The sequence below is a fragment of the Somniosus microcephalus genome, chromosome 9 (assembly GCF_052327205.1).
Source record: "Somniosus microcephalus isolate GS21.2 chromosome 9, FLI_Smic_1.0, whole genome shotgun sequence".
Lineage (NCBI taxonomy): Eukaryota > Metazoa > Chordata > Chondrichthyes > Squaliformes > Somniosidae > Somniosus > Somniosus microcephalus.
In genome coordinates this window covers 134,366,948-134,392,487 of record NC_140995.1, presented here as the reverse complement: position 1 = coordinate 134,392,487, position 25,540 = coordinate 134,366,948, and the positions used below count along the sequence as shown (strand labels likewise).

The 25,540-nt window shown below is 45.7% G+C and overlaps 1 protein-coding gene across 50 annotated transcripts in view; it reads right to left on the bottom strand.

The window, feature by feature from the left end:
- Positions 1-25,540, bottom strand: part of trdn (triadin) — a 732,832-nt gene that overhangs the window by 605,784 nt on the left and 101,508 nt on the right. For all 50 annotated transcript variants that reach the window (XM_085997256.1, XM_085997227.1, XM_085997243.1 and 47 more), the window contains 2 exons: positions 12,008-12,037; positions 10,301-10,330 (listed from right to left, as the gene is read on the bottom strand). In XM_085997256.1, the coding sequence (XP_085853382.1) occupies positions 10,301-10,330; positions 12,008-12,037 (60 nt within the window). The remainder of the gene's footprint in view (positions 1-10,300; positions 10,331-12,007; positions 12,038-25,540) is intronic.

The window sequence follows — 25,540 nt, the reverse complement described above, 5'->3', positions numbered from 1 at the left end:
TTATGGCTACTAATTTCACCCACACTAGGAAAGAATGTGGCTCGGATTAAGATAGATAGCCTTAATTTTGCAGCAATCTCACCATAACTTATTGCAGATGGCAAAAGTGGATGTAATTGCATTGAAGGACAGTTCAGACTCAGTGATCTATCTTAATCATTCTCCTTTATTCATTATGATAGATTGTTGATAAAGTCTGGGCATAAAAGATGCATGGCCAATAAATGTACTACGCAAGAAATGATGAACATGATTCCATGTTTCCATGACAACCAATCTTGCTCTTTATCAGATGACAATCAAGTTTATGAAAAAGCACAATGAACTTGACAGCGTCTTTATGTAAAGTAACTACTCTCATTATGACAAATAGGCCTCCTCTCTGCTCTTTACTGCTACACATGTGCTGATTTCACCTTGATTTATTAATGTAAGATATCATAAATTCTATTAATTATTATTCACTTATAGCAAATGATGAAATTAAAATACAGAATTTTTAATAATGACTTTCTCTTACTTCATGCACAGGCCAATGATAATAACAAAGTCCTCCAGACAACACCATTTAGACAATCAGCATAAAACCTTTAGTTTTAGTTTCATACAATTAACCTTCAGAGTGTTAGTCACTCACATTTTCTTCCAAAACACATCCATTTTTCCCCCAATAGCAACTCTTGGCCCCAGGCATTCTCCTCCAGTCAGCAATGCATGGCCCTCCACCATGACCCTCATGATAGCCATCATCAATACCAAACCACCACAGATAGGAGGTACAATTCAAATGAAGTGTGTTTCTCAAACAAGTATCAGACTGCAGCCCACCATGAGCCAATTCAAACTGGTTTGTTTTGATTTGCTCATTATGAATCAACTTTATTGTCATTATGACAATTTGCCTTTGTGTTGTGCTTGGAGTTGATGAGCTTGGCTTTGCTACTTCATTGCTTCTCATGGTAAAACGAATAGAGGGCCTATACTCTCTGGAGTTTAGAAGAATGAGAGGTGATCTGAGCGGGGTTGGCAGGGTAAATGCTGAGAGGCTGTTTCCCCTGGCTGGAGAGTCTAGAACCAGGGGGCACGGTCTCAGGATAAGGGGTCGGCCATTTAGGAATGAGATGTGGAGAAATTTCTTCACTCAGAAGGTTGTGAATCTTTGGAATTCTGTACCTGAGAGGGCTGTGAATGCTCAGTCATTGAGTATATTCAAGGCTGAGGTCGATAGATATTTGAACTCTAAAGGAATCAAGGGATATGGGGATCGGGCGGGAAAGTGGAGTTGAGGTCAAAGATCAGCCATGACCTTACTGAATGGCGGAGCAGGCTCGAGGGACTGTATGGCCGACTATTTTTTATGTTCTTATATCATTTAGGACCATCATCAAGTGAGTTTCTTTTTAAGTTATGGGTTTCGTTTAGATAACATTTTCATCTTATTGTGATAGAACATAGGGTTAATGTTTGTCTCCTGCAGAATGGAGGGTCTGTAGTGGTCCCAGTATACAGGAAGCATCAGCTATGTTGAACTTTGACCACCCTTCTCAGCAGCAGTCAGTTGGCCCTGATGCTACTGGTCAGGAGCATAACTGTAGGCCTCTCAGGCCTGTAGCTATACTTCTGTTTCTGCTCCCCACCCCAGGGCAAGATTATGCTAGGGTCGGTTCTGTGTCAAGAAGCTGCCCATCCCATGCACTCCAGGGCCCCGCTGGGTACCAGACGGGTGCAACGGGCTGGAATTATACTGCAGCTGTGAGGGAAGGAATTGATGTTAGGTTAATTGTTAATTGTAAATCTGAGATTTATAGCTTTCTGTTAACCAAAGGTATTAAGGGATATGGGGCAAAGGCGGGTACAATGAATTAGGTCACAGCTCAGCCATGATGTCATTGACTGACAGAATATGCTCGAGGGGCTAAATGGCCTACACCTTTTCCTATGTTACTAAAGGGGTAAATAACTGATAGCAGAAAAAGTATTTTTACCCTTCACTGTCATCCTGCAGTCCATGGTGTGTATGATGAGAGTAATAACCTTCCTGCTGTTAGAATTGCTGGAAGGAGTTGTTAGGGAGCAACTTTTCAGAATGTGAGGAAAATGAGAAAGGATGTTTGGCAAAGTCTACCCTGCTGCCGAATGGGCAACCATGGGACGCTTCCATGGAAATGACAGATTAGAGGAGGCATTATAAGTACATGGGTCATTCCTTGTATAGTGGAAATTTTGCAAGATGTGAGTAGGATTTCCAACCTAAGTACATTTGCTGAGGTCATTGAATTTCTTTCTGCACTGCATCTAGGTCCGAGTAAATAAGCTGCTGGTATTAATATGGTTTGCTATCTCCTGCCAAGCCTCTTCTCTAACTCTCTGTGAGAGGTAACGTCCGTCCAAGGGGAACAGGATGCCCCACCTCTCCGAAACCTGGCCCACCTAGGTCTTCACTGCTTCATCTGAAAAATGAGACGCTCCATTGTTTCGTCAATTGCTCATTAATGCCTTTGTGAACCTGAAAACATTTATTGCTATTCTTGTACAAAGAATAGCGCAATATCCTTTTAAGCTGCTGCGGGTTTTCTTGTACCACTAATGGGCAGGCTTCCAACTCAGCTGCTATTTGTGCCTGCAACTCACCCACGATCTGTAACTGTGGCTGAACTTAGAAATTTGTCTGGGTTCAGCGTTGCTCAGCTCGGGCAGGGACTAATCCCATGGCATCAGCTTTCTATCTCTTTTAAACTGCTCGAATAAAATTGGCCCCAGTGAATATATTAGCCATCTGTTCATATCAGTTACACAATTTATGTATGAAACAACATAAAAAAGCAGCATCCAAAGCAATTACATTTGACTTTTCAAGCCCATTCCTCTTACAGGCCATTTGCAGTGGACGCTATCATGAAATCTACCCAACCCATTTAATCTCCTGAGGTAAGTTCTGCAAAGTTACTCCCTGTCCCCAAAGGTAAATCAGCCAAAACTCCAAACTATCTAAACATTTTACTACCTGCATTATACATCCTAGACCAGTTTTTTTTGTTCTTTGGCAAGATGTTTTTACAACTTTTGTTTTACAATTGTCCTTTCCCAACTTGGATTTGCTCACTTCTATGAAGTGTAATTGCAGGATCACAATATGCAGATCAATGATACAAAGTAATGCTGGAGAAAGCTTTCTAATTCATTCTAAGAGTACAAAGCACAACCAAGTACAGAACTTAAATTACTGAATCATAAGTAGAGCTCCATCGAGTAAATGGCTGAGTAGAATATCAATTTTCTGATTTGCTTGTTCAATTCAGTTCAGTTTCAAATTCAGAAAAAAACAGCTGGTTATCTCTGCATACGTTGAAATTTACTGTTGACACATTACAAATTAGGGGGTATGTTTTTCTCTATTCGTTATTTTGGTGAAAAAGATCAGTGTGAATAAAATGCCAAATTTTTCCACAGGATTTAAAAGGTTATGATCTATCTATACACAGAAACAATGCAACACCTTGGCCCAAAACTCTTCAGGCCTGCTCCACCACTGGAATTGTGAAGGAGCAGGCACTGGTGACCTCCACTCTTGACTCCGCTGTTGTATTCGGCATCAATGGGGGTCACCTTATTTACATGGAAACAACGGGCACATTTGCGCCACTGTGGGCACATTTTGGGTGCCTGCCCTGTGCGGCGGGGCAAAAGGCAGCACTGGTCAGCCTGGAAGATATTTGTGTTCCCTACCCAATCGACCCTTTTTTACAGGGGGCTGATTTAATTACAGCTGCTGGATTCTGATGGGGAGGAGGGTCCATGTCAGGACTCAGGTCTGCATCCCTCAGATGGGTCCTACTTTCGCAGCTCCAAAGACTTATACGCCAGGTTCATCCCAGTGTAAGGTTCGCAAGAATTTCGGAAAATTTCTACAGCCCCCAAAGATTATTTTTGATTAAAGAAAACCTGGGTGGAATATTCCTTAAAAACCCAGGGTATCAAAATGGCTGTCAGGCCTCGTGGCAGAAGACAAAGACAGCCTGCTTGTATATCTTCAATCACGGGCTGACAAAGGATTTGAAAAAAACACCAGCCTGCGCGAATGTTGAAGTACTTGAAACTGTCAATCAACTGCAGTTTAGGAAGTTTCACCCACAGGGCAAAGGATGTTTCTTTACAGAACTCTCTACAATGTTGACTCAAAGGCTTAAGTACTTAAAGCTGTCAATCAATTGTGGTTGGGCGGTGACAGCAGGACAATGGTTTGTTTACAAAGCACTTGAGTGCTGTTGACTGAAATTCAGTACGACATTTCAAACTGGTCGAAAACCAGTTTAAATGAATGGGTAACACATTCAAACCCATTACAGTCAATGGGGACAGTTCGGTCCCTTTTGTATAGCCCAGATACATCCAGATTTGGGCGCGAAGATTACGGCTCCCAATGGGGTATAAAGATAGCCCCTCAGGAAGCCATTCTCTCTCTCTCTGCCGCCTTACTTCCGTGCCCTGCCCACCAGAGGAACAGCTCAACAGCCCACCCAAAGAAGTGGAATACCAGCAGTTACTTTTGAATTACTGGGGTATCTCTACTTCGGGGCGGAGAAGAATATAAGACAGACCGCAGGGGCACGGAACAGGCGTTTACTGGTGAGCATAAAACTTTCTGGCCCTTTACAAGGCAACCTAGATAGGTATTCGGGGTGGGAATTAAAGGGGGATTTTGTTAAATTGTAATTTTAGTCAAGTTTCCCTCGACGTGTCCATTTCTCCTCCCCTATTAAGTAAAAGTGTGCTGTATTAAGCAAAGGTGTGCTGAATTAAGCAAAAGTGTGCTGTATTAAGCAAAGGTGTGCTGTATTAAGCAAAGGTGTGCTGTATTAAGCAAAGGTGTGCTGTATTAAGCAAAGGTGTGCTGTATTAAGCAAAGGTGAGCTGTATTAAGCAAAGGTGAGCTGTATTAAGCAAAGGTGTGCTGTATTAAGCAAAGGTGTGCTGTATTAAGCAAAGGTGTGCTGTATTAAGTAAAAGAGTGCTGTATTCATCATTATTTTCAATTTATTCTTATTTTCAACAAATACTGGTCTTCGTTGCACCCAACCACGAGTCTCATTTTGTCTACATCGCTACTGAAATAAGTCCGGCAGTCAGAACCAGAAAAGGGGAGCGATTCGAAACTGCACGGGGCTCTGGAGCAGCTCAGATACTTCTGACTGGCCAGAGACAATAACCCCAGTAACTAACCCCCTGTTGCTACACCAGCATCCAAGTCATTAGACACTGGAGAGGATGGAAACGAGGACATTCCAAGGATAGTCATTCCAGCCCTTCACTCCTGCCCCCTCTGATGCCAGGAGCCATGGTTTGGGTGGATGGAGGTCCCGTCCCAAATAAGCCCCAACACCAACTTACAGCTTGGGCTGGGACCCAGCATTTCCAGGTCTTGCCCAATTTCCTGACGCCTCCACTGAAATTCTGGTTGACTTACGCCAGGAGTGTTCTGCTAGCCCACTGAACTTCAGGGCCCTTTCACTTAAGTAATTTGCAGTATTTTGTATGAAAGATTGTGTTATTATTTTTACTTTTATGGAATAAGATATGTTAAGTTACAAAGGCCATGTACTATGCTGTCTCAAAATTGAAGAAGCTTTCTATTTTTGCTGTGCAGGAAATATAAGCCTTTGGTTGATACAAATTGTGTTGTTCAACTATATGCAGAGTAGATCCTACTGAAAGCAGCCTAATTGTGTGTATGGTGAAGTTTGATTTCTGTGTGGCTGCATGCATTGATAACTTGTGTTTCAGTAAACCATGGTCGGAATTTTCCTTACCTGGGCAGGTCAAGTGCAGTCATTCGCCATGGCAGGTTGCGATCCCATTGCTGCTTCCATCCCACTCCAGAAAATGACTTTGTGTCAATGGAGCATATTAAACCCACCCTGCATGTTACCTGGCCCAATTAAATGGTGCAGATCTGATGACTCATTGATGATGCGTTTTCAGCCAGGATACTTAAAGGAGCCATGGCCACATTGTATTTGAAGGTTCATCGAGGAGTATGCAGTCAGTGCACTACAGCATTGGAGTGCTGCAAACACTTTGTAAATGACTGCACAGGGGCAGAGGGCTGCACCCAGGTTCTTCGATGACTCCCTCCATATGCTTGTGGAGAGAGTCAGAGCATGCCAGGAGGTCCTCTTCCCTTCCAATGGGCAGAAGAGACCTCCCCGGGAGACCAAGACAGCCTGGTTGGAGATTGCAGAGGAGGTCACAAGCAGAGATGTGGTCAGGAGGACCTGGATGCAGTGCCGCAAATGTTTCAATTATCTCATTAGATCAGGAAAGGTGAGTACAAAGCCACACTCAACTTCATCCTGCTGTTCCTCTCAACACATCCCCATCACTCAGCCTTCCCAACCCTACTCCTGCACATCCTTACTCACACCAACATACCTTGCACGTCCACCCATCCCTCTTTCATAAGAACATAAGAAATAGGAGCAGGTGTAGACCATTTGGCCCCTCGAGTCTGCTTCGCCATTCAGTAAGATCATGGTTGATCTTCTAACTCAATTCCACTTTCCTGCACTATCCCCAGATCCCTTGATTCCCTTAATATCCAAAAATCTATCGATCTCTGTCTTCAATATACTCAATGACTGAGACTCCACAGCCCTCTGGGGTAGAGAATTCAAAAGATTCACCCCCCCCCCGCCCCCGAGTGAAGAAATGTCTCCTCATCTCAGTCCTAAATGGCCGACCCCTTATTCTGAGACTGTGACCCCTGGTTCTAGACTCCCCAGCCAGGGGAAACATCCTCCCTGCATCTACCCTGTCAAGCCCTGTAAGAAGTTTGTATGTTTCAATGAGATCACCTCTCATTCTTCTAAACTCCAGAGAATATAGGCCTAGTCTAATCAATCTGTCCTCATAGGACAATCCCCCATCCCAGGAATGAGTCTGGTGAACATTTGTTGCACTCCCTCTATGACAAGTATACCCTTCCTTAGGTAAGGAGACCAAAACTGTACACAATACTCCAGGTGTGGTCTCACCAGGGCCCTATATAATTGCATACAGGCCAGGCATTAAGTCTGGGATCTTCCTCCTCTCAATGGCTCAGATGTATTTGATGCAGTGCACTTGCCAATTCAGGTATCAAAAGAGCTACTACCACTGAAGCTTAGATTTTTTAAATTATTTGTTGTTGAGATAATGGCAAAACTAGCAGATTTCCAGCATCCGTAATATTTTGTTTTTGTATTGGCAAGGCCACATTTATTGTCCATCCCTAGCTACCCTTGAACCACTAGAGTCCTTATGTGCTGGTGCTCCCATAATATTGTTAGATTGGGAATTTCAGGATATTGACCCAGTGACGAAGAAGGAATGGCTATATATGTCCAAATCAGGATGCTGTGTGATTTGATGGAGAACTTAGAGGTGATAGTGTTCCAACGGCATGCTGATCTTGTCCTTCTCAATCGTAGAGGTTGCAAGGGAGGGAGGTAACTTTGGTGAGTTGCTGCAGTGCATCCTATTAATCATACATACTGCAGCCACAGTGCACTGGTGGTGGAAAGGTGGATATTGAGTCCAGTGCCAAGGGCGCTGATCAACCTAACTGCTCTGTCCCAGATAGTGTTGGGTTTCTTGAGTATCATTGCGATTGCACCCATCCGGATGCATGGTGAGTATCCCATCACACCTCTGACAGGGTGCAGGAGGTAAGAGGAGTACTCATTCTCTATTCTGCTCTTGTAACTACAGCATTTATATGGTTGAGCTTGTTAAGCTTCTGGTCATTGGTGACACCCAAAATGTTGATGATGGGGGACTCAATGATAGTGGTGCCATTAAAGGTCGAGTGGGTGGATGGGCTTTCTCTTCAAGATGGTCATTGCCTGGCACTTATGTGGCATGAATCTTAGCTGCCACTTGTCAACCCATGCTTGGATGTTATCCAGGTCCTGCTGTAAGCTGGCATGGGCTGCGTTGTTATTGGAGAAGTTGTAAATGGAGCTGAACACTGTGGAATCATCAGTGAACAGTTCCACTGCTGACCTAATCACAGAGGGAAGGTCATAGATGAAACATCGGAAGATGGTCGGGTAAGGATGCTTCCCTGAGGAACTTCTGCAGTGCTGTCCTGGGGCTGTGATGATTGGCCTCTTGACAACTACAATATGATTTTAACCACTGGATGAAATCAATTCCCTTTGACTGCTTTTGACCTCAGTTTTGCTCAGGCTACTTGGTGCCATACTCTGTCAAATGGTGCCTTGATGTCAAAGGACAGCTATTCTCACATCTCTTCTAGCATTCAGCTTGCATCCATGTCTGGGTCAAAGCTGTGCTGAGGTCTGGAGCCGAGTGTTTCTGGCAGAACCCAAGCTGAGCATTGGTGAGCAGGTGAGTAGATGTCCCTTGATAGCACTATTGATAACTCTTTCCCTCATTTTACTGATGATTGGCAAGGGGCTTATAGAGCAGTAATTGAATGGGTTAGTTTAATCATACTTTATTGTCAATAGAACATATCTGGGCAATCTTCCACATTGTCAGGCAGGTGTCAGTGTCACAGATGAACTGATACAACTTGGCTAGGGGAGCAGCGAGCTCTGGTGCACAGGTCTTCAACAGTACACTGAGCTGAGTTCACCTTTGACACTGTCAAGTGGACTGAACCTTTATTCTTTCCACCTCACATTGATCAAAACGCGATTTTCAACTTGACACCCGGGTGTAAAACTGACATTGAAGATCCGCTGCCTGTTATCGAACCTGCTCAAATTCCAGTTCTGTTGAAATCAATGGAAATGAAAATCGTGCGGTTTCTATAATGTGCAGCCAATCCGCAAGGTCAGTTTTACACCTAGGTGGTAAGTTGAAATGTATCCCATAGTCTTGCATCAAAGGAAGAGTTGAACATGAAGCTCAGTTAAAAAATCACTTGCAGTACTTGTACAAATAATACAAAATAGCAAATTCAAGTAAAGCTTTGTTCAATCTAATGACACTAAATTGTATCATCAATTGTAGAGATTATTAATTCATTGAAATTGATCAATAGCCAACTAAATAGCAGCCACTCCACAGACAAACAGACAAGGTTCAAAATGTTCTGTTTGCCCAAACTGAGCTAAATCAGCATCAATTATAGCACTTATTTATTTCAATTGTTTCATTGAAAATGATCAAAACTCCACTGAATAACAGACTTAACCAAATGTGAAATCCCTTTAACTGTTCAACGGCAAATTGACCACTGCAGATGTTGGGTAAACTTTGGAGTCATTTTAAATCTGAAAACAGTGCAAACACTGTAAATTTGGAAGACAAGCAAAATAACATTGTATCTGAACTGATACTGTAGAAACATGGGCTGTATTCAGAGAGCTGAATATGATACAGGTAGACTATCCTTTATCCGAACTTCCGAAAACCGAAAACCTCTAAAAACCGAAAGTTTTTTCGTTCAGCGTAAGTCGTGCGCACGACATGACCAGAGTGGCACACGACTTACGCTGAGCAGGGCAGGGGGTCACAGAGTTCCCTCCTGGGTAGGAGATTGCAGGCCGAGCCGGGCAGTGTGAAGGAGGTACCGGGAGAGTGAACCCAACAATACAGCGGCCCGTCGGATAGCTGCAGCGGCCCGTCCAATATTCTTTTCTCCCCCCCCCCGACCCGACCCGAACCGCGGCCCGTCCGATATTCTTTTCTCCCCCACCCCCCGACCCGTCCGATATTCATTTCTCCCCGACCCGACCCGAACCGCGGCCCGTCCGATATTCTTTTCTCCCCCCCACCCGACCCCCGACCTGATTTGCGGGCCAGCTTAGTAGGAGTCAGCCGATATCCGGCTTTCCAGAGAAGCAGGAAGGGGAATGAGACACGGAACAGTCGCAAGAGGTAGCCTGAACTTTAAAAATTTATATTGAATACAAATTTCCCAGTCTTATAATAATACCTTCTGAAATCTGAAAAATTCCGAAAACCGAAACTCATCTGGTCCCAAGGCTTTCGGATGAGGGATAGTCTACCTGTATATGTTAAACAGGGCTAGTGTACCTGTATATGTTAAACATGGTTTAATGCAACAAATATACAATTTTCAAAGTTTTAAACCATTAAGAAACAGGACGGAATGCCAAATCTAATGTCACTGAAGCCAGAATCCAATGGGTCAATGAACTCAGGAAGGAGAGATTCAGAAAATATACGCACGTGTCTTTTCTTTTCAAATTGGCAACGTTTAGCTTGCCTTTCCATTTATAAAAGAAAACTCTGGCAGTGTGCTACATTAAAATGAGAAATTACCAACCTTTTCTTTTAGAGGGAGGATGAGCTTCACCTGAATAAAAAGAAGGGCAAGAGATTTTTTTTTGGAATGATATTTCTGGAAGATAACCCTGTGAAAAATCACAGTTCAACTAATGAAAAAGGGATTGGAAATACTCTTGTGGAATACCATTACCAAGATATCCAGTCTCAGCACATATTGATAAAACATTGTTGTCTTGGCATATTTAAATCTTTTCCATAGCTCTCCAGGTTCAATTTTCCAAAACTCTGTAAATCTAGTAGGATTCTATCCTTCCTCCAGATATGATAAAACAGAAATTTTATTTTTTCCTCTGACAAAATACATGACATTTCAGATTTTATAAAACTAAGTCAAAATCTGGCAAATCAGTCAAAAACATACTAAGGATATAAATAAGTTCTAAAGCAGTTATAACTGTTCTCTCTTGGGTAACTATTTATCCATGGAAGCTGTAAGTTATCCTGGGAGATAAATGAGACAAAAGAAAACAGTGCAGAGGAGGAAATCATCACTTTTGAATTACAAGAAACAGAAGAACTGATTAACTAGGTATACAGTAGTACAATCTCCAAAGATTGACAAATGTAGGGTGTTTATCCCCAACAATATCAAAAATATTTCTTCCATAGACCATAGATGTGCAACTTATACAACCTCCAGGCTAGAATGAGTTTCTCTCAGTTAACAGGGAACTGACAACAAGGGGTAGAAATTGGACCTCATTGCACCTGTTCTACAGGAATAAAACGGACGCAATGAGGGGCAATATTGGGGACCAATGACCCGTGCCCAAAGGACACCTAAAAGATGTCTGACCCGATATTGCATCAGGCCATTTTTCAGGCATCCCTGGTATCTGCCTAGAACAGGTGTGTTAGATCCCTTACATGTGTAAATGAGGAGCCTAACTCCTATTTTAGGCCCCCTATAGGAAATTGGGCATCGCAGAGTGCTCTGGATTCTTTAGTGGTCACTGCGGCCTAAGCAGTGGGCTCCTCCCCCCAGTTGCCATTACACCCTCCGTCTCAGTAATTACTTTCAGGCCGCTGCCCGTGGGGCAAGTGGCTCAATATTCATCTTTCTAAAATAGCTGAGCTGCCTGTGGAGGTGCGACCTATGCTGCCAGCTCACTCTAATAAAGTTAATGAGGCCCAATTTTGGGCCAACCTCAGGCCTCCCCGTTGGGATGCATGTTCCTTGCGTGTCCATTTCAGAACCGAAAATCATTCTAATATAATTGCACCCCAAAGTGCTGAAAAGAATGTGCAATGCAGTGCCGCAGATGGTTTTAGATGCAAAACCAATTGAGATGTTTAAAAGAGAGATAGATACATATATAGATGTAAGGATATAAAGGATAATGGAGAAAGGGTGGAAAAGCACGTTTTGCACAGAAAAGATCTGGAAACGAGTTATACTTAAATGTTGTTTTTAACTCAAGTGTATTCACATACATTTAAAAAAGACACTGAGACAAAAGCAGGTTAAAATGTTGCAGTTTAGTTCAGTTCGATCCTAATCCAGCATATATATCCACATATGCATTTTCATCAGGGATTAATGGATACTATCATGAACCTTGGGACAATGAGATCAATTGTAACAGCCCTGTACTCGATTAACTGAGGTCGGTTAATTCAGCCCAGGCCAGAAGCTGAACTTTGGACCGACTTGATAAGATATTTCTACACTGAAAATACCAACCTTTTCTTTTAGCTGGGGGGTGAAGAACTCCTATATTGGGTTAAATAAAAAGAGAAGAATAAATATAAGTTACATAGCACAAAGAACATTTATAATTAAACATATACAAATAAGCACAATTAGATCAAGTAGCAAGTCATTACAGGGTTTGATTAATTAAAAGAATCATCTTTCACATTTGCCAATTCTGTAATGGTCTTTTAATATTTTAAAGTATTACAAAATTATATTAAGAAGGCTGGTATATAATTAAAATGATGCTGCTATCACTGTAATTTATGAAATTCAGTTCAACAGATTGGAACAGGGCAAATCTATTTTTAAACAGGAAAAAGTTGGTGCATAGAACACTGAAGTATGGAATTACAAAACAGAACACCAAAGCCTGCAACCAAATCTGTGTTTCAGAGCTTCCAGGGAGCCTGCAAGGTACAAAAAATAATCAAGAAGGCTAATGGAATGTTAGCCTTTATAACTAGAGGGCTGGAATATAAAGGGGAGGACGTTTTGCTAAAGCTATACAAATCCCTGGCTACATCACATCTGGAGTGCTGTGTACAGTTCTGGCCATCGCACCTTGGAAGGATATGTTGATCTTGGAAGGAGTGCAGCGCAGATTCACCAGAATGTTACCAGGACTCCGAGGGTTAGATTATGAAGAGAGATGACATAAACTAGGCTTGTATTCCCTGGAATATAGAAGTTTAAGGGGTGATTTGATTAAGGTTTTTAGGATTTGGAAAGGAATTGATAGGGTAGATAGAGAAACTTTTTCCGATGGTGGGGGAGTCTAGGACAAGGGGACATAACCTTAAAATCAGAGCCAGGCTATCAGGAGAGAAGTTAGGAAACACCTCTTCACACAAACGGTGGTAGAAGTGTGAAACTCTCTCCCACAAAAAGCAATAGATGCTAGCTCAATTAATAGTTTTAAATCTGAGATTGATTAAGTTTTGCCAGACAGCTGTATAAAAGGATATGGAGCCAAGGCAGGTGGATGGAGTTAAGATACAGATCAATCATGATTCTTGATCTCATTGAATCGCACAACAGGCTCGAGGGGCTGAATGACCTACTCCTGTTCCTATGTTCTACTACCTGCTTTCCTTAAATGGGGAAACTCTATCTGGAAATTAAATGAAATCGCTACTTTTATTTTCACTAAAGCACCTGAATGGGATATTTTTTCACAGCCTGAAGTTAATGGAAAAGAAAATCAGGTGGGGTTGTACAATGAGCAGCCAATCTGCTCCTGCCAGTTTTCCACTCCCACTGAGGTGAAAAATATACCCTACCCCAACCACCCCGCCCCCACGATCTGCTTTTGTTAACTTTGCAAATAAGATTGCTGTTTTTTGGTTCTTAATTTCTTTTTGGTGCCATTTATTTTATTTTGTTTAGATGAGATGACACAGGCTAGGAAATGAATAGTAAAAGGTATTCGATGAACTGCAGTTTAAGGAGGGTGGAGGGCGGGAGCCAAGCAAGGTGAGCATTGAAGTAATTAAGCCTGGATATGATGAAAGCATGTCGGAGGGTTTCGGCAGCAGATGGGCTGAGCTAGAGATAGAGACAGGTAATGTTACAGAGGTTGTGGCAGGCAGTCTTTGTAATACAGAGCATATGGGTCATAAGCTGAGCTTGAGATCAAACAGGCTACCAAAATTGCAAACAATCTATTTCAGCCTGAGACAGTGATTAGGTAGGGGGATGGAGTCAGTTTAGATTTTATTTTCTGGGTACTTGGATTTCATGCACACTGTAGCAAATGTCACTCTTTCATTCTTAGTTACATATGGACCAAAGACAGTAATGCACTAACATAGTTACTACACTGATAGTCCCCTGAAGACTGAGGGAATTAATCAAAGGCTGGCTCTGGTCACGCCCGAGGCATTGTTTACTAAAAGCAAGATTTCAACTGTTCCCCTCTGCAATCATTTTTTTATTATCCCACCTTCATAGTAACAGATAAGTGACTGGAATCACAACAATAAATCTAGGGATGCCAAAGACCATGGTGCATCTGGTGCACTCCCACCGCAAGTCCTGCAAGAGTGCAGCAGAAGGGTCATGAATTAGGCTGGATACAACAACAACTTGCATTTATATATTAACGTAGAAAGATTCACAGAGGCGTAATCAAACAAAAATGGACATAGGAACATAAGCACAGGAGGAGGACACTCAGCCACATTCAATTAGATCATGGCTGATCTGCAGATCAACTCCATTTACCTGCTTTTGATCTATATTCCTTGATAGCTTTACCTAATAAAAATCTGTCGATCTTGAAAATGTCAATTGACCCAGCATCCCCAGCCTTTGGGGGAGAGAATTCCAGATTTGCACTACCTTTATGTGAAAAAATGCTTCCCTTCCTCTCTATCTACAATATCACATCCCCATCTTACTATGCACTGCTCACACTGACCCTCATCCTAATGCAATGACACCAACTAACAACACAAAAGGAAACAACTTGGTATTGGCACCCCGCTCCATCATCGTCTCCCTCTAAACATCTATCCCATCCATTCTTTACGCTCATCCCATCACTCTCACTCAAACTTCACTTCTTTCCCTCATTGCAGGAAAATAAAGCTGACAATAAGAGGGAGAGGGAGAGAACGGGAAGAGGCCCTCAATCTATGGCAATTTTAACCAATGCAGAGGAGGCCGCATTGGAATTAACTGGAGTGGTGGACCAGCCGGAAGTGGGGGATGGAGAGAGGTGCTCATTAGAACAACCTGGTGACAGAATTATTTTCCATACATCTAAATGGCATTCATGAGTGACTCATATGGGGTCTCATATCAAGAGAAACTGAATGCTTATCATGTGCATAATAGGATGTGACTGCAATCGGCATATCATATCTAACTGATGTTTTTACTCTTCCACAGATCCATCAAGAGACTTCCCCCCCCCCACCCCTCTATCCAGGAGGAAGACCAGGAGCACTCCTCAGAGGAGCCTCCAGCCTCTGAGAGAGCAGCGTCACCAGACATAAGTTCACCCACACCAGCGCAAAGATGCACACCTCGGTGGGTCTCTTATGAGATAGAGTAGTGTTGTCATTTGGTGTCTCATAAGAACATAAGAAATAGGAGCAGGAGCAGGCCAATCGGCCCATCGAGCCTGCTCCGCCATTCAATAAGATCATGGCTGATCTGATCCTAACCGCCAATCCACTATCACAGAACCATCTCCTGAATCTAACAGAATTAGACACATGAAAAAGGAGCAGGATCAGGCTACACGGCCCCTGGGCCCGCTCCGCTACCCACAGGGCCATGACCGATCCAAACCTAGACTCATGTCCAAATTCCTGCCCGCTCCCCGTAACCCTTAATTCCCTTTAATTCTAGGAAACTGTCTATTTCTGTTTTAAATTTATGTAATGATGTAGCTTCTACAGCTTTTTGGGGCAGCATATTCCATGGACCTACCACCTTCTGAGTGAAGTAGTTCCTCCTCATCTCAGTTTTGAAAGAGCAGCCCCTTATTCTAAGACTATGCCCCCTAGTTCTAGTTTCACCCATCATCGGGAACATCCTCCCCGCATCCACCCAATCCAACCCCTTCACAATCTTATATGTTTCAATAAGATCGCCTCTCATTCTTCTGAACTCCAATGAGTAAAGTCCCAATCTACTCAACCTCTCCTCATATGTCCATCCCCTCATCCCCGGGATTAACCGAGTGAACCTTCTTTGTACTGACTCGAGAGCAAGTATGTCCTTTCTTAAGGATGGACACCAAAACTGTACGCAGTATTCCAGGTGCGGTCTCACCAATACCTTGTACAACTGAAGCAATACCTCCCTATTTTTATATTTTATCCCCCTAGCAATGAAAGCCAACATTCCATTGGCCTTCTTAATCACTTACTGCACCTGCATACTAACCTTTTGAGTTTCGTGCACCAGGACCCCCAGATCCCTTTGTACTTCAGTACTTTCCAGTTTCTTGCCATTAAGATAATAACTTGCTCTACGATTTTTCCTGCCAAAGTGCATAACCTCACACTTTCCAGTATTGTATTCCATCTGCCAAATCTCTGCCCACTTACTTAGCCTGTCTATGTCCCCTTGCAGGTTTTTTATGTCCTCCTCACTCACTACTTTCCCTCCCATCTTAGTATCATCTGCGAACTTTGATATGTTACACTCGGTCCCCTCCTCCAAATTGTTAATATAGATTGTAAAGAGTTGGGGACCCAGCACTGACCCCTGCGGAACACCACTTGTTACTGATTGCCAGTCTGAGAATGAACCATTTATCCCAACTCTCTGCCTTCTGTTAGATAGCCAATCCTCTATCCATGCCAGAATACTACCCCCAATCCCGTGATTTTTTATCTTAAGCAATAATCTTTTGTGTGGCACCTTGTCAAATGCCTTTTGGAAGTCTAAATACACTACGTCCACTGGTTTCCCTTTATCCACCCTATACGTTACTTCCTCAAAGAACTCCAGCAAATTTGTCAAACATGACTTCCCCTTCATAAAACCATGCTGACTTTGTCCTATTGAATTATGATTATCCAAATGTCCTGTTACTGTCTCCTTAATAATGGACTCCAAAATGTTACCTACCACAGATGTTAGGCTAACCGGTCTATAGTTTCCAGCCTTCTGTCTACTGCCCTTTTTAAATAAGGGTGTTACATTAGCAGTTTTCCAGTCTGCCGGGACCTTTGCCAAGTCCAGGGAGTTTTGGAAAATTATTACCAATGCATCCACAATCCCTACCTTCACTTCCCTCAAGACCCTAGGATGTAAGCCATCAGGTCCAGGTGATTTATCACAGCTCACAAGTGAGCATCAGCAGATGGTGGAGACAGTGACAACAGTGGAGACTCCTCGTTGGAGGCCACAGGAGTCTCCTAGCTCTGCTCAGCTGCGTGCAGCAGCTGAGCCTCCGGGGCCATCCAGGAAGAGGGCGATCCTGGATCTTCAGGAACAAGTTGTGATAATAATAATAACTTCCGGGAAGTTATGTCATCACTTCCTGTGAACTGTGAACTATGAACTATGAACTGTGTACATACCTCACTTCCTGTCATATGTCACTTCCTGTTGGACTGGTATAAATACTGGTCTGTTCAGTATTGTAAGAGGCTTCTACCAGAGGCATGGTAAAGACCTCTCTGGTATATAGTGTGTTTATAAGTTACTTAAAGCTTATTTTAAAGTTACTTGATGGTAAGACTCCTTTTTCTTACATCAGTCTATGCTAGACATCTACTGGCCACAGCCCAACAACGGCCAGGGGAATCAATTGACGAATTCCTGCAAGAACTTCGCAGGCTCAGCATAGATTGTAACTTTCAGGCAGCCTCAGCTGAGCTGTACCGCAAAGAAATGATTCGTGATGCTTTCATCTGCGGGATTGCCTCTCCATTTATACGCCAGCGTCTACTAGAAAGTAAAACACTTGAGCTACAAAAAGCTTTTGACCTAGCTTGTTCTCTGGATTTGGCAAAGAGAAATGCAGACCTCTATCAGCTGCCCAGATCTCGATCTGCTGCTGTAGCTGCAACCAGACAATTCAAGCGGTCTCAGGTGAACCCTATCATGGGGGAATCTAATTCTGATAATTCTGATGAAGAAGAGGAGGATGACCCCACTTTAGCAGCCTCTTGGCAATCTAGGAATGAGTGCTTCTTTTGTGGAGATGCTTTTCACCCTAGGAAAACCTGCCCTGCTCACAATGCAATCTGCAGTTATTGCAAAAAAAAAGGACACTTTGCTAAAGTTTGCCTATCAAGGGCCTCTACGAGGGCCAATCCAGCTAAGGCCTACCGAACTGCCCCAATTAGGGCCTATCAAGATGCTCCAGCTAGGACCTATCAAGCTTCCTCTCGAGCTCTCTCCCGAAGAAGCACACCGAGAGTTTTAGCCACTCTCTGTGCAACGACACCAATTACAGCTGCTTGCCCACAGAACCTGTCTCATGCAGCCACAAAAATTTCAATTAAAGGGCATACCTTAGATGCCTTAATTGACTCAGGAAGTACTGATAGTTTCATTAAGGAACAGATTGTTGCGAAATTGAAACTACATGTCTTCCCATCGGACCAGGCAATTGCGATGGCTCAGTCATCACTTAATACCAGAATCTCCGGCTTTTGTGTTGTTGATATGACACTTCATGGTCGTATGTATCCCTCCACCCGGCTTTCGGTGCTCAAGGACTTATGTAGTGATCTCCTCTTAGGGCTGGACTTCCAAAAACAGCATAAGAAACTCACCATTGAGTTTGGTGGATCCAAACCCGGACTTACTATTTCTAATATACTGTCTAAATTACCATTTTGTGCATTGTCAGCAGCTTCACTTGATGAACCCTCATTATTTGCCAGTATTCCGCCTCAATGCAAACCAATAATAACAAAATCGCGGCGCTTTAATCAGGAAGACCAATCTTTTATTGCGGCTGAAATCTCTCGACTTCTAGCAGAGGATATCATCGAACCATATTCGTCGCCCTAGCGGGCTCAAGTCGTCATTGTCAAGAACCCTCTAAAACCTCACAAACAGCGACTATGCATCGATTATTCGCAAACCATCAATCAATATACCGACTTGGACGCCTACCCATTGCCACGCATTGATGATATGGTTAATAAACTGGCCGAATACAAAGTGTTCTCAACTTACGATTTAAAAAGTGCCTATCATCAGGTACCCTTGAAGGTCTCAGATAAGCAGTACACGGCCTTTGAGGCTAATGGACGGCTGTACCAATTTTGTCGCCTCCCATTCGGGGTTACTAATGGAGTGGCTGTCTTCCAATGGGCAATGGATGGCCTGGTTAAGCAGGAAAACCTAAGGGACACTTTTCCCTATCTTGATAACATTACCATTGCAGGTCACGATCAACAGGAACACGACGCCAACCTCCAAAAATTTCGGGATGCCCTCCATCGCCGTAATTTGACCCTGAATGAATCCAAATCTGTTGAGTCGCAACCGACCATCAACATCCTTGGCTACTGCGTAGGCAATGGTATCATTAAGCCAGACCCAGAAAGACTTCGCCCGCTCCAAGAGCTCCCGTCACCTAAGAATCCGGCTTCTTTACATCGGGCTCTCGGTCTGTTTGCATACTACGCTAAATGGATTCCTCATTTTTCGGACAAAATCCAACCCTTGCTGCATGCTGGATCATTTCCACTAGGAACAGCGGCTGTTGCAGCCTTTAACCTTCTCAAAAAACAGTTGGAGAAAGCGGCTCTTCACTCCATCGATGAGAATCTCCCTTTCGTGGTTGAATGTGATGCCTCAGAGGTGGCGATCTCGGCTACTCTGAATCAGGAAGGTCGTCCTGTAGCATTTGTGTCCAGGACCTTACAAGGTGCCGAGCTACATTATCCTCCGGTTGAGAAAGAAGCCACAGCCATCATAGAGGCAGTACGGAAGTGGAACCATTTTCTAGCTCGCCAGCACTTTACATTGATCACGGACCAACGATCAGTCGCCTTCATGCTCGATAATCGAAAACGAACCAAAATTAAGAATAATAAAATACAACTTTGGAGGATGGAACTGGCCTCTTTTGGTTATACCATTCTCTATCGGCCTGGCAAGGAGAATGTGGCCCCGGACACCCTCACACGGGCATTCTGCTCCACTATGTCATCCTCTACTCTCATGGATGTCCACAATGGATTGTGTCATCCTGGCGTTACACGCATGCTACATTTCGTACGATCACGGAATCTCCCTTTTTCCACTGGAGATGTAAAGAAAATATGCTCAGAATGTCGGCTTTGTGCGGAATTAAAACCTCAGTTCTTCCGCCCCTCAGATGGTATACTCATACATGCAACCCAACCGATGCAACGACTTAGCATCGATTTTAAGGGCCCAGTGCCCTCTTCAACTCGGAACACATATTTGCTCACCATGATCGACGAATATTCACGTTTTCCGTTAGCCTTCCCCTGCTCCAATATGCTGGCGTCCACAGTAATCTGCTGCCTTGAGCAGGTATTTTCTCTCTGTGGCATGCCGGCTTATATTCACTCAGATCGGGGTCCATCCTTTATGTCAAGGGAACTCAAGGACTACCTCTCAGAACGGGGAATTGCTACAAGCAAAACAACACCATACCATCCCATCGGAAATGGGCAGGTAGAGAGGTATAACGGTATCATCTGGAATTCCGTACATCTCGCTTTAAGATCTCGGGGCCTACCAGACCAGCAATGGGAAACAGTGCTTCCGGATGCATTGCACGCAATACGGTCCCTGCTTTCTACAGCCACAAATACTACACCTCATGAGCGGTTCTTTGGATTCCAGCGTCGCTCATCTCATGGGACATCACTCCCATCATGGCTAACTACTCCTGGACCTGTATTACTCCGAAGATACGTTCGGACGTCTAAAAATGACCCTCTCGTAGACGAGGTCGAACTAACCGATGCCAACCCCACCTATGCAAACATACGATATTCCGACGGCCGAGAATCAACCGTATCATTACAGGATCTGGCTCCCTGCCCACCAGGACCTAGTGGGACATCGGGTGATGGCATTTCACCAGGAAACTCTTGGGACCTATCGGGTACCCCTCTCCAGGATCCTGATTGGACACCAACTAGCTTGGTGCCGGCAGAACCCCGTACTCAAGGTTGCGACCCTCCCAGTACCGCGCATGAAAGTACTGATCCGCCACAGACCAGCTCTGCACCTCCCTCTGAACAGAGGCAGTCCGACTTTGAACCTATTGGGGCTCGTACTCGAAGCCATGATCTCCCCGACCCTTCACAGGGCAATCCAGGCCACACAGACTCTGACCAATGGCCAACCGCATGTAAGCGGACCAGCGACCCTCTACGACGGGAATCCAAACGGGTGCGACTCTTCCTTGTTCGGCGGCTGCGGACCAAAAGGTAGACCACAGCCTCCTAATCCTGCAGGAGGGAAGAATGTGATAATAATAATAACTTCCGGGAAGTTATGTCATCACTTCCTGTGAACTGTGAACTATGAACTATGAACTGTGTACATACCTCACTTCCTGTCATATGTCACTTCCTGTTGGACTGGTATAAATACTGGTCTGTTCAGTATTGTAAGAGGCTTCTACCAGAGGCATGGTAAAGACCTCTCTTGTATATAGTGATGTGCCTCAATTATTCCGAGACTCGAAGTTAGCAGAACAAAAGTAAGGCTTTTATTAACTCAGAACATAACACGTAAAATAGAGAGATGTCTACCTTCAGGAGGCTGATGCCCGACTGAAGTTAGATTACAAAGGAGCCAGGTATGGGCGGAGCCCTGCACACAACCAGTTCCAGCACATTCCAATACATAATACATGAGGACTGGGGGAAGGGAAAAGACACAGAAAGCAGGCAGTTACAAGACACAGAAAACAGGCAGTGATGAATGGAATATATTTCATCACATTCGCCCCTTCTATAGATTTAGTCTGTTCGGGGGTTTGATAGTCCTCTGCGACCGACGTGGCTGTTGTGGTGCCGCGGGTGTCGGCTGGGTGTCCCCGGTAGCCTCCTGGGTCTCTGCCGGGGGTGCCGCCGGGGTTGTTGAAGGGGTAGTTGGTGGGGGTGCCGTTGGTCGATGTTCTTCCGGGGGTGATGAAAGAATAGTGGGTGGGTAAGGGTTGCTGTGATCGTCGTCACTGCTATTGCCGTGGTTGTTGTCGATGCCGGCTGGGGCGACGTCTTTTATGGACACGGTGTCCTCCCTTCCGTCGGCGTGCCGGACATATGCGTATTGGGGGTTGGCGTGGAGTAGGTGTACTGGCTCCACGAGAGGGTCCGTCTTGTGGCCCCTCACATGCCTTCGCACGAGTACCGGACCTGGGGTGGAGAGCCATGACGGCATTGATACGCCTGAGGTGGATTTCCGAGGAAAGACAAACATTCGTTCATGAGGCGTGGCATTCGTGGCCGTACACAATAGCGACCGTATCGAATGGAGCACATCCGAGAGGACTTCCTGCCAGCGGGAGTTAGGGAGGCCCTTGGTCCTTAGAGCTAGAGTGACTGCTTTCCACACTGTCCCATTCTCTCGCTCCACCTGGCCGTTACCCCGGGGGTTGTAGCTGGTGGTACGGCTCGTGGCGATCCCCTTGGACAGCATGTACTGGCGTAGCTCTTCACTCATGAAGGACGCCCCCCTATCCGTGTGGATATAGCTCGGCATACCGAACAGGCAGAACAGGCTGTTGAGGCATTTAATGACCGTGGCGCTGGTCATGTCTGGGCAGGGGAAGGCGAATGGGAAACGGCAGTATTCGTCCACAATGTTCAGGAAGTAAACATTGCGGTCGACGGACGGGAGGGGGCCCTTGAAATCTAAGCTGAGCCGCTCGAAGGGCCGTGTAGCTTTGATTAAGTGGGCTCTATCTGGGCGGTAGAACCGAGGCTTGCACTCAGCGCAAGTGCGGCAGTTCCTGGTCAGAGACCGAACTTCCTCAATCGAGTAGGGTAAGTTACGGGACTTTATGAAGTGGAACAGCCGCGTGACCCCTGGGTGGCAGAGGTCGTTGTGGAGGGTCTGTAGCCGATCCTCGGTGGCGCTGGCACACATCCCTCGTGAGAGGGCGTCAGGGGATTCGTTAAGGGCCCCTGGCCGGTAAATGATATCGTACTCGAAAGTGGAGAGCTCGATCCGCCACCTAAGAATCTTATCATTTTTAATCTTCCCCCTCTGTTTATTGTTGAACATAAACGCTACCGATCGCTGGTCGGTAAGTAGGGTGAAGCGTTTGCCGGCTAGGTAGTGGCGCCAGTGGCGCACTGCCTCCACGATGGCTTGGGCCTCCTTTTCCACGGAGGAGTGTCTGATCTCGGGGCCTTGGAGGGTCCTCGAGAAGAAAGCTACGGGCCGCCCCGCCTGGTTGAGGGTGGCCGCCAAGGCGAAGTCGGACGCATCACTTTCCACTTGAAATGGAGTGTTCTCGTCCACTGCCTGTAGCGTGGCCCGCTCAATATCCTGCTTAATGCTTTTGAAGGCGGCGTGGGCCTCAGCAGAGAGCGGAAAAGAGGATGCTTTCAAGAGGGGGCGGGCTTTGTCGGAGTAGTTGGGGACCCATTGGGGATAGTAAGAAAATAACCCCAGGCACCTTTTCAGGGCTTTGGGAGTGTTGGGCAGGGGCAGCTCCCGTAGGGGGCGCAATCGGTCGGGGTCTGGTCCGATTTCCCCATTCTCCACCACGCTGCCCAGTATGCAGAGGCGCGTGGTGTTGAAAACGCACTTGTCCTCGTTATAGGTGAGGTTGAGTTTTTGTGCGGTTTTCAGGAACCTCTCGAGGTTCGAGTCGTGATCCTGCTGGTTGTGACCGCAGATGGTGACGTTGTCGAGGTAGGGGAAGGTTGCCTGCAAGTGGTGGTATCGACCATGCGATCCATCTCCCTCTGAAAGACCGAGACCCCGTTCGTCACCCCAAAGGGGACTCTGAGGAATTGGTAGAGGCGTCCGTTCGCCTCGAAGGCGGTGTACGGGCGGTCCTCTGGTCTGATAGGGAGCTGGTGGTACGCTGACTTGAGGTCGATGGTGGAGAACACCCGGTATTGGGCGATTTGGTTCACCATTTCTGATATGCGGGGTAGCGGGTAGGCGTCTAGTAGGGTGTACCTGTTGATCGTTTGACTATAGTCGATCACCATCCGTTTCTTCTCGCTACCCCTTACCACTACCACTTGGGCGCGCCACGGGCTGTTGCTGTGTTCAATAATGCGCTCTTTCAGGAGCCTGTCTACCTCGGGCGCGATAAACCGCCTGTCCTCCCAGCTGTACCTCCTGCTTTTGGTCGCTATTGGCCGGCAGTTAGGGGTAAGGTTCGCGAATAGCGAAGGCGGCTTTACCTTCAGGGTAGCCAGACCGCACACTGTGAGGGGCGGCTGGGACCCACCGTACTTGAGCGTGATGCTTTGGTGGTTGCACTGGAAATCCAAACCCAAGATCACGCTCGCACATAGATTCTTCATGATTAATACTTTAAAATTATCATACACAGTTCCGTTAACGCACAATTGTACCGTGCAGTAACCCAGAATGGTCGATGTCTGGGTTTTATCGGCCATAGAGATGGTACCCTGAGCAGGGACCACCTTTAGGGAGAGTTGTTGTTCCAGTTCAGGGTGGATAAAACTCTCCGTGCTTCCACTGTCAATTAAGCATTTAACCCGGCACCCGTTTACCTCGATGTCCACCATTGATTTGGATAGCGGATGCGGCCTGGTCTGGTCCACTGTGACCGATGCCACTGTAGGGCCCTGATCGAGACAAGATGGCGTCCACGCTGTCTGCTCATAAGATGGCGGACCCCACGAGGTCGGGCAAGATGGCGTCCAAGATGGCCGCTCCCACGGCGCACACGCGGCGGTGGCGGGTTTTCCGGCGGTTGGTTTTCCGGCGGGGTTCCCTCTGCACACCTTCCCGAAGTGCCCCTTCTTACCGCACTTAAAACAGGTGGTGCCTTTCGCCGGGCACAGGTTTCTGGTGTGCTTTGGCTGCCCGCAGAAGTAGCAGTTGGGTCCTTGACGCGTCGCGGCTGTCGTAGGGCTTCTGGGGGGAGAGCTGGGCCCCGCCGGTGTCAGGCTGCCGGGCGGGGAAGATGCCTTCCAAGATGGCGGCGCCCTCGGCGCACACGTGGCGGCGTGGGCGGCGCGGGCTGAAGAGTAGGCGTCCGAGTTTCTCTGGGCCATCTCCAGGGACCGCGCGGTGTCCGCAGCCTGTTTCAGGTCCAACTCCGTTTTTTCCAGCAGTCTTTGCCGGATGTGGGTGGAGCTGAGGCCTGTGATAAAGGCATCGCGAACAAGCTCGTCGGTGTACACTGCGGCTTTTACATCTCGGCACTTACAGTCCTTGCCAAGCTTTTTCAGGATGCTTAGGAACTCCTCCACTGATTCCCCAGGTCGCTGTGCGCGAGTAGCGAGTAGATGCCTAGCATACACCTCATTCGTAGGCTGCTGGTAATGCGCCTTTAAGGTGTTGCAGGTGGCCAGGTACGTATCGGCGTCTTGGATGAGGGGGTAAACCCGGTGGCTTACCCAATTCCGTAGCATTCCGAGTCTCATCTTCGCAGTGTCCGTAGCGTCTTTGACGGCTGCGGAATTGTCCAGGAAGAATTCCATGCAGTCAAACCAGTGTCCGAAGCGTGCTGATGCGTCCGGAGCATGTTGATCCAAATCCAAACGTTCGGGTTTCAGGAGTTGATCCATAGTGTTGAAAATTGAGTTAATAAAATTGATGTGCCTCAATTATTCCGAGACTCGAAGTTAGCAGAACAAAAGTAAGGCTTTTATTAACTCAGAACATAACACGTAAAATAGAGAGATGTCTACCTTCAGGAGGCTGATGCCCGACTGAAGTTAGATTACAAAGGAGCCAGGTATGGGCGGAGCCCTGCACACAACCAGTTCCAGCACATTCCAATACATAATACATGAGGACTGGGGGAAGGGAAAAGACACAGAAAGCAGGCAGTTACAAGACACAGAAAACAGGCAGTGATGAATGGAATATATTTCATCACATATAGTG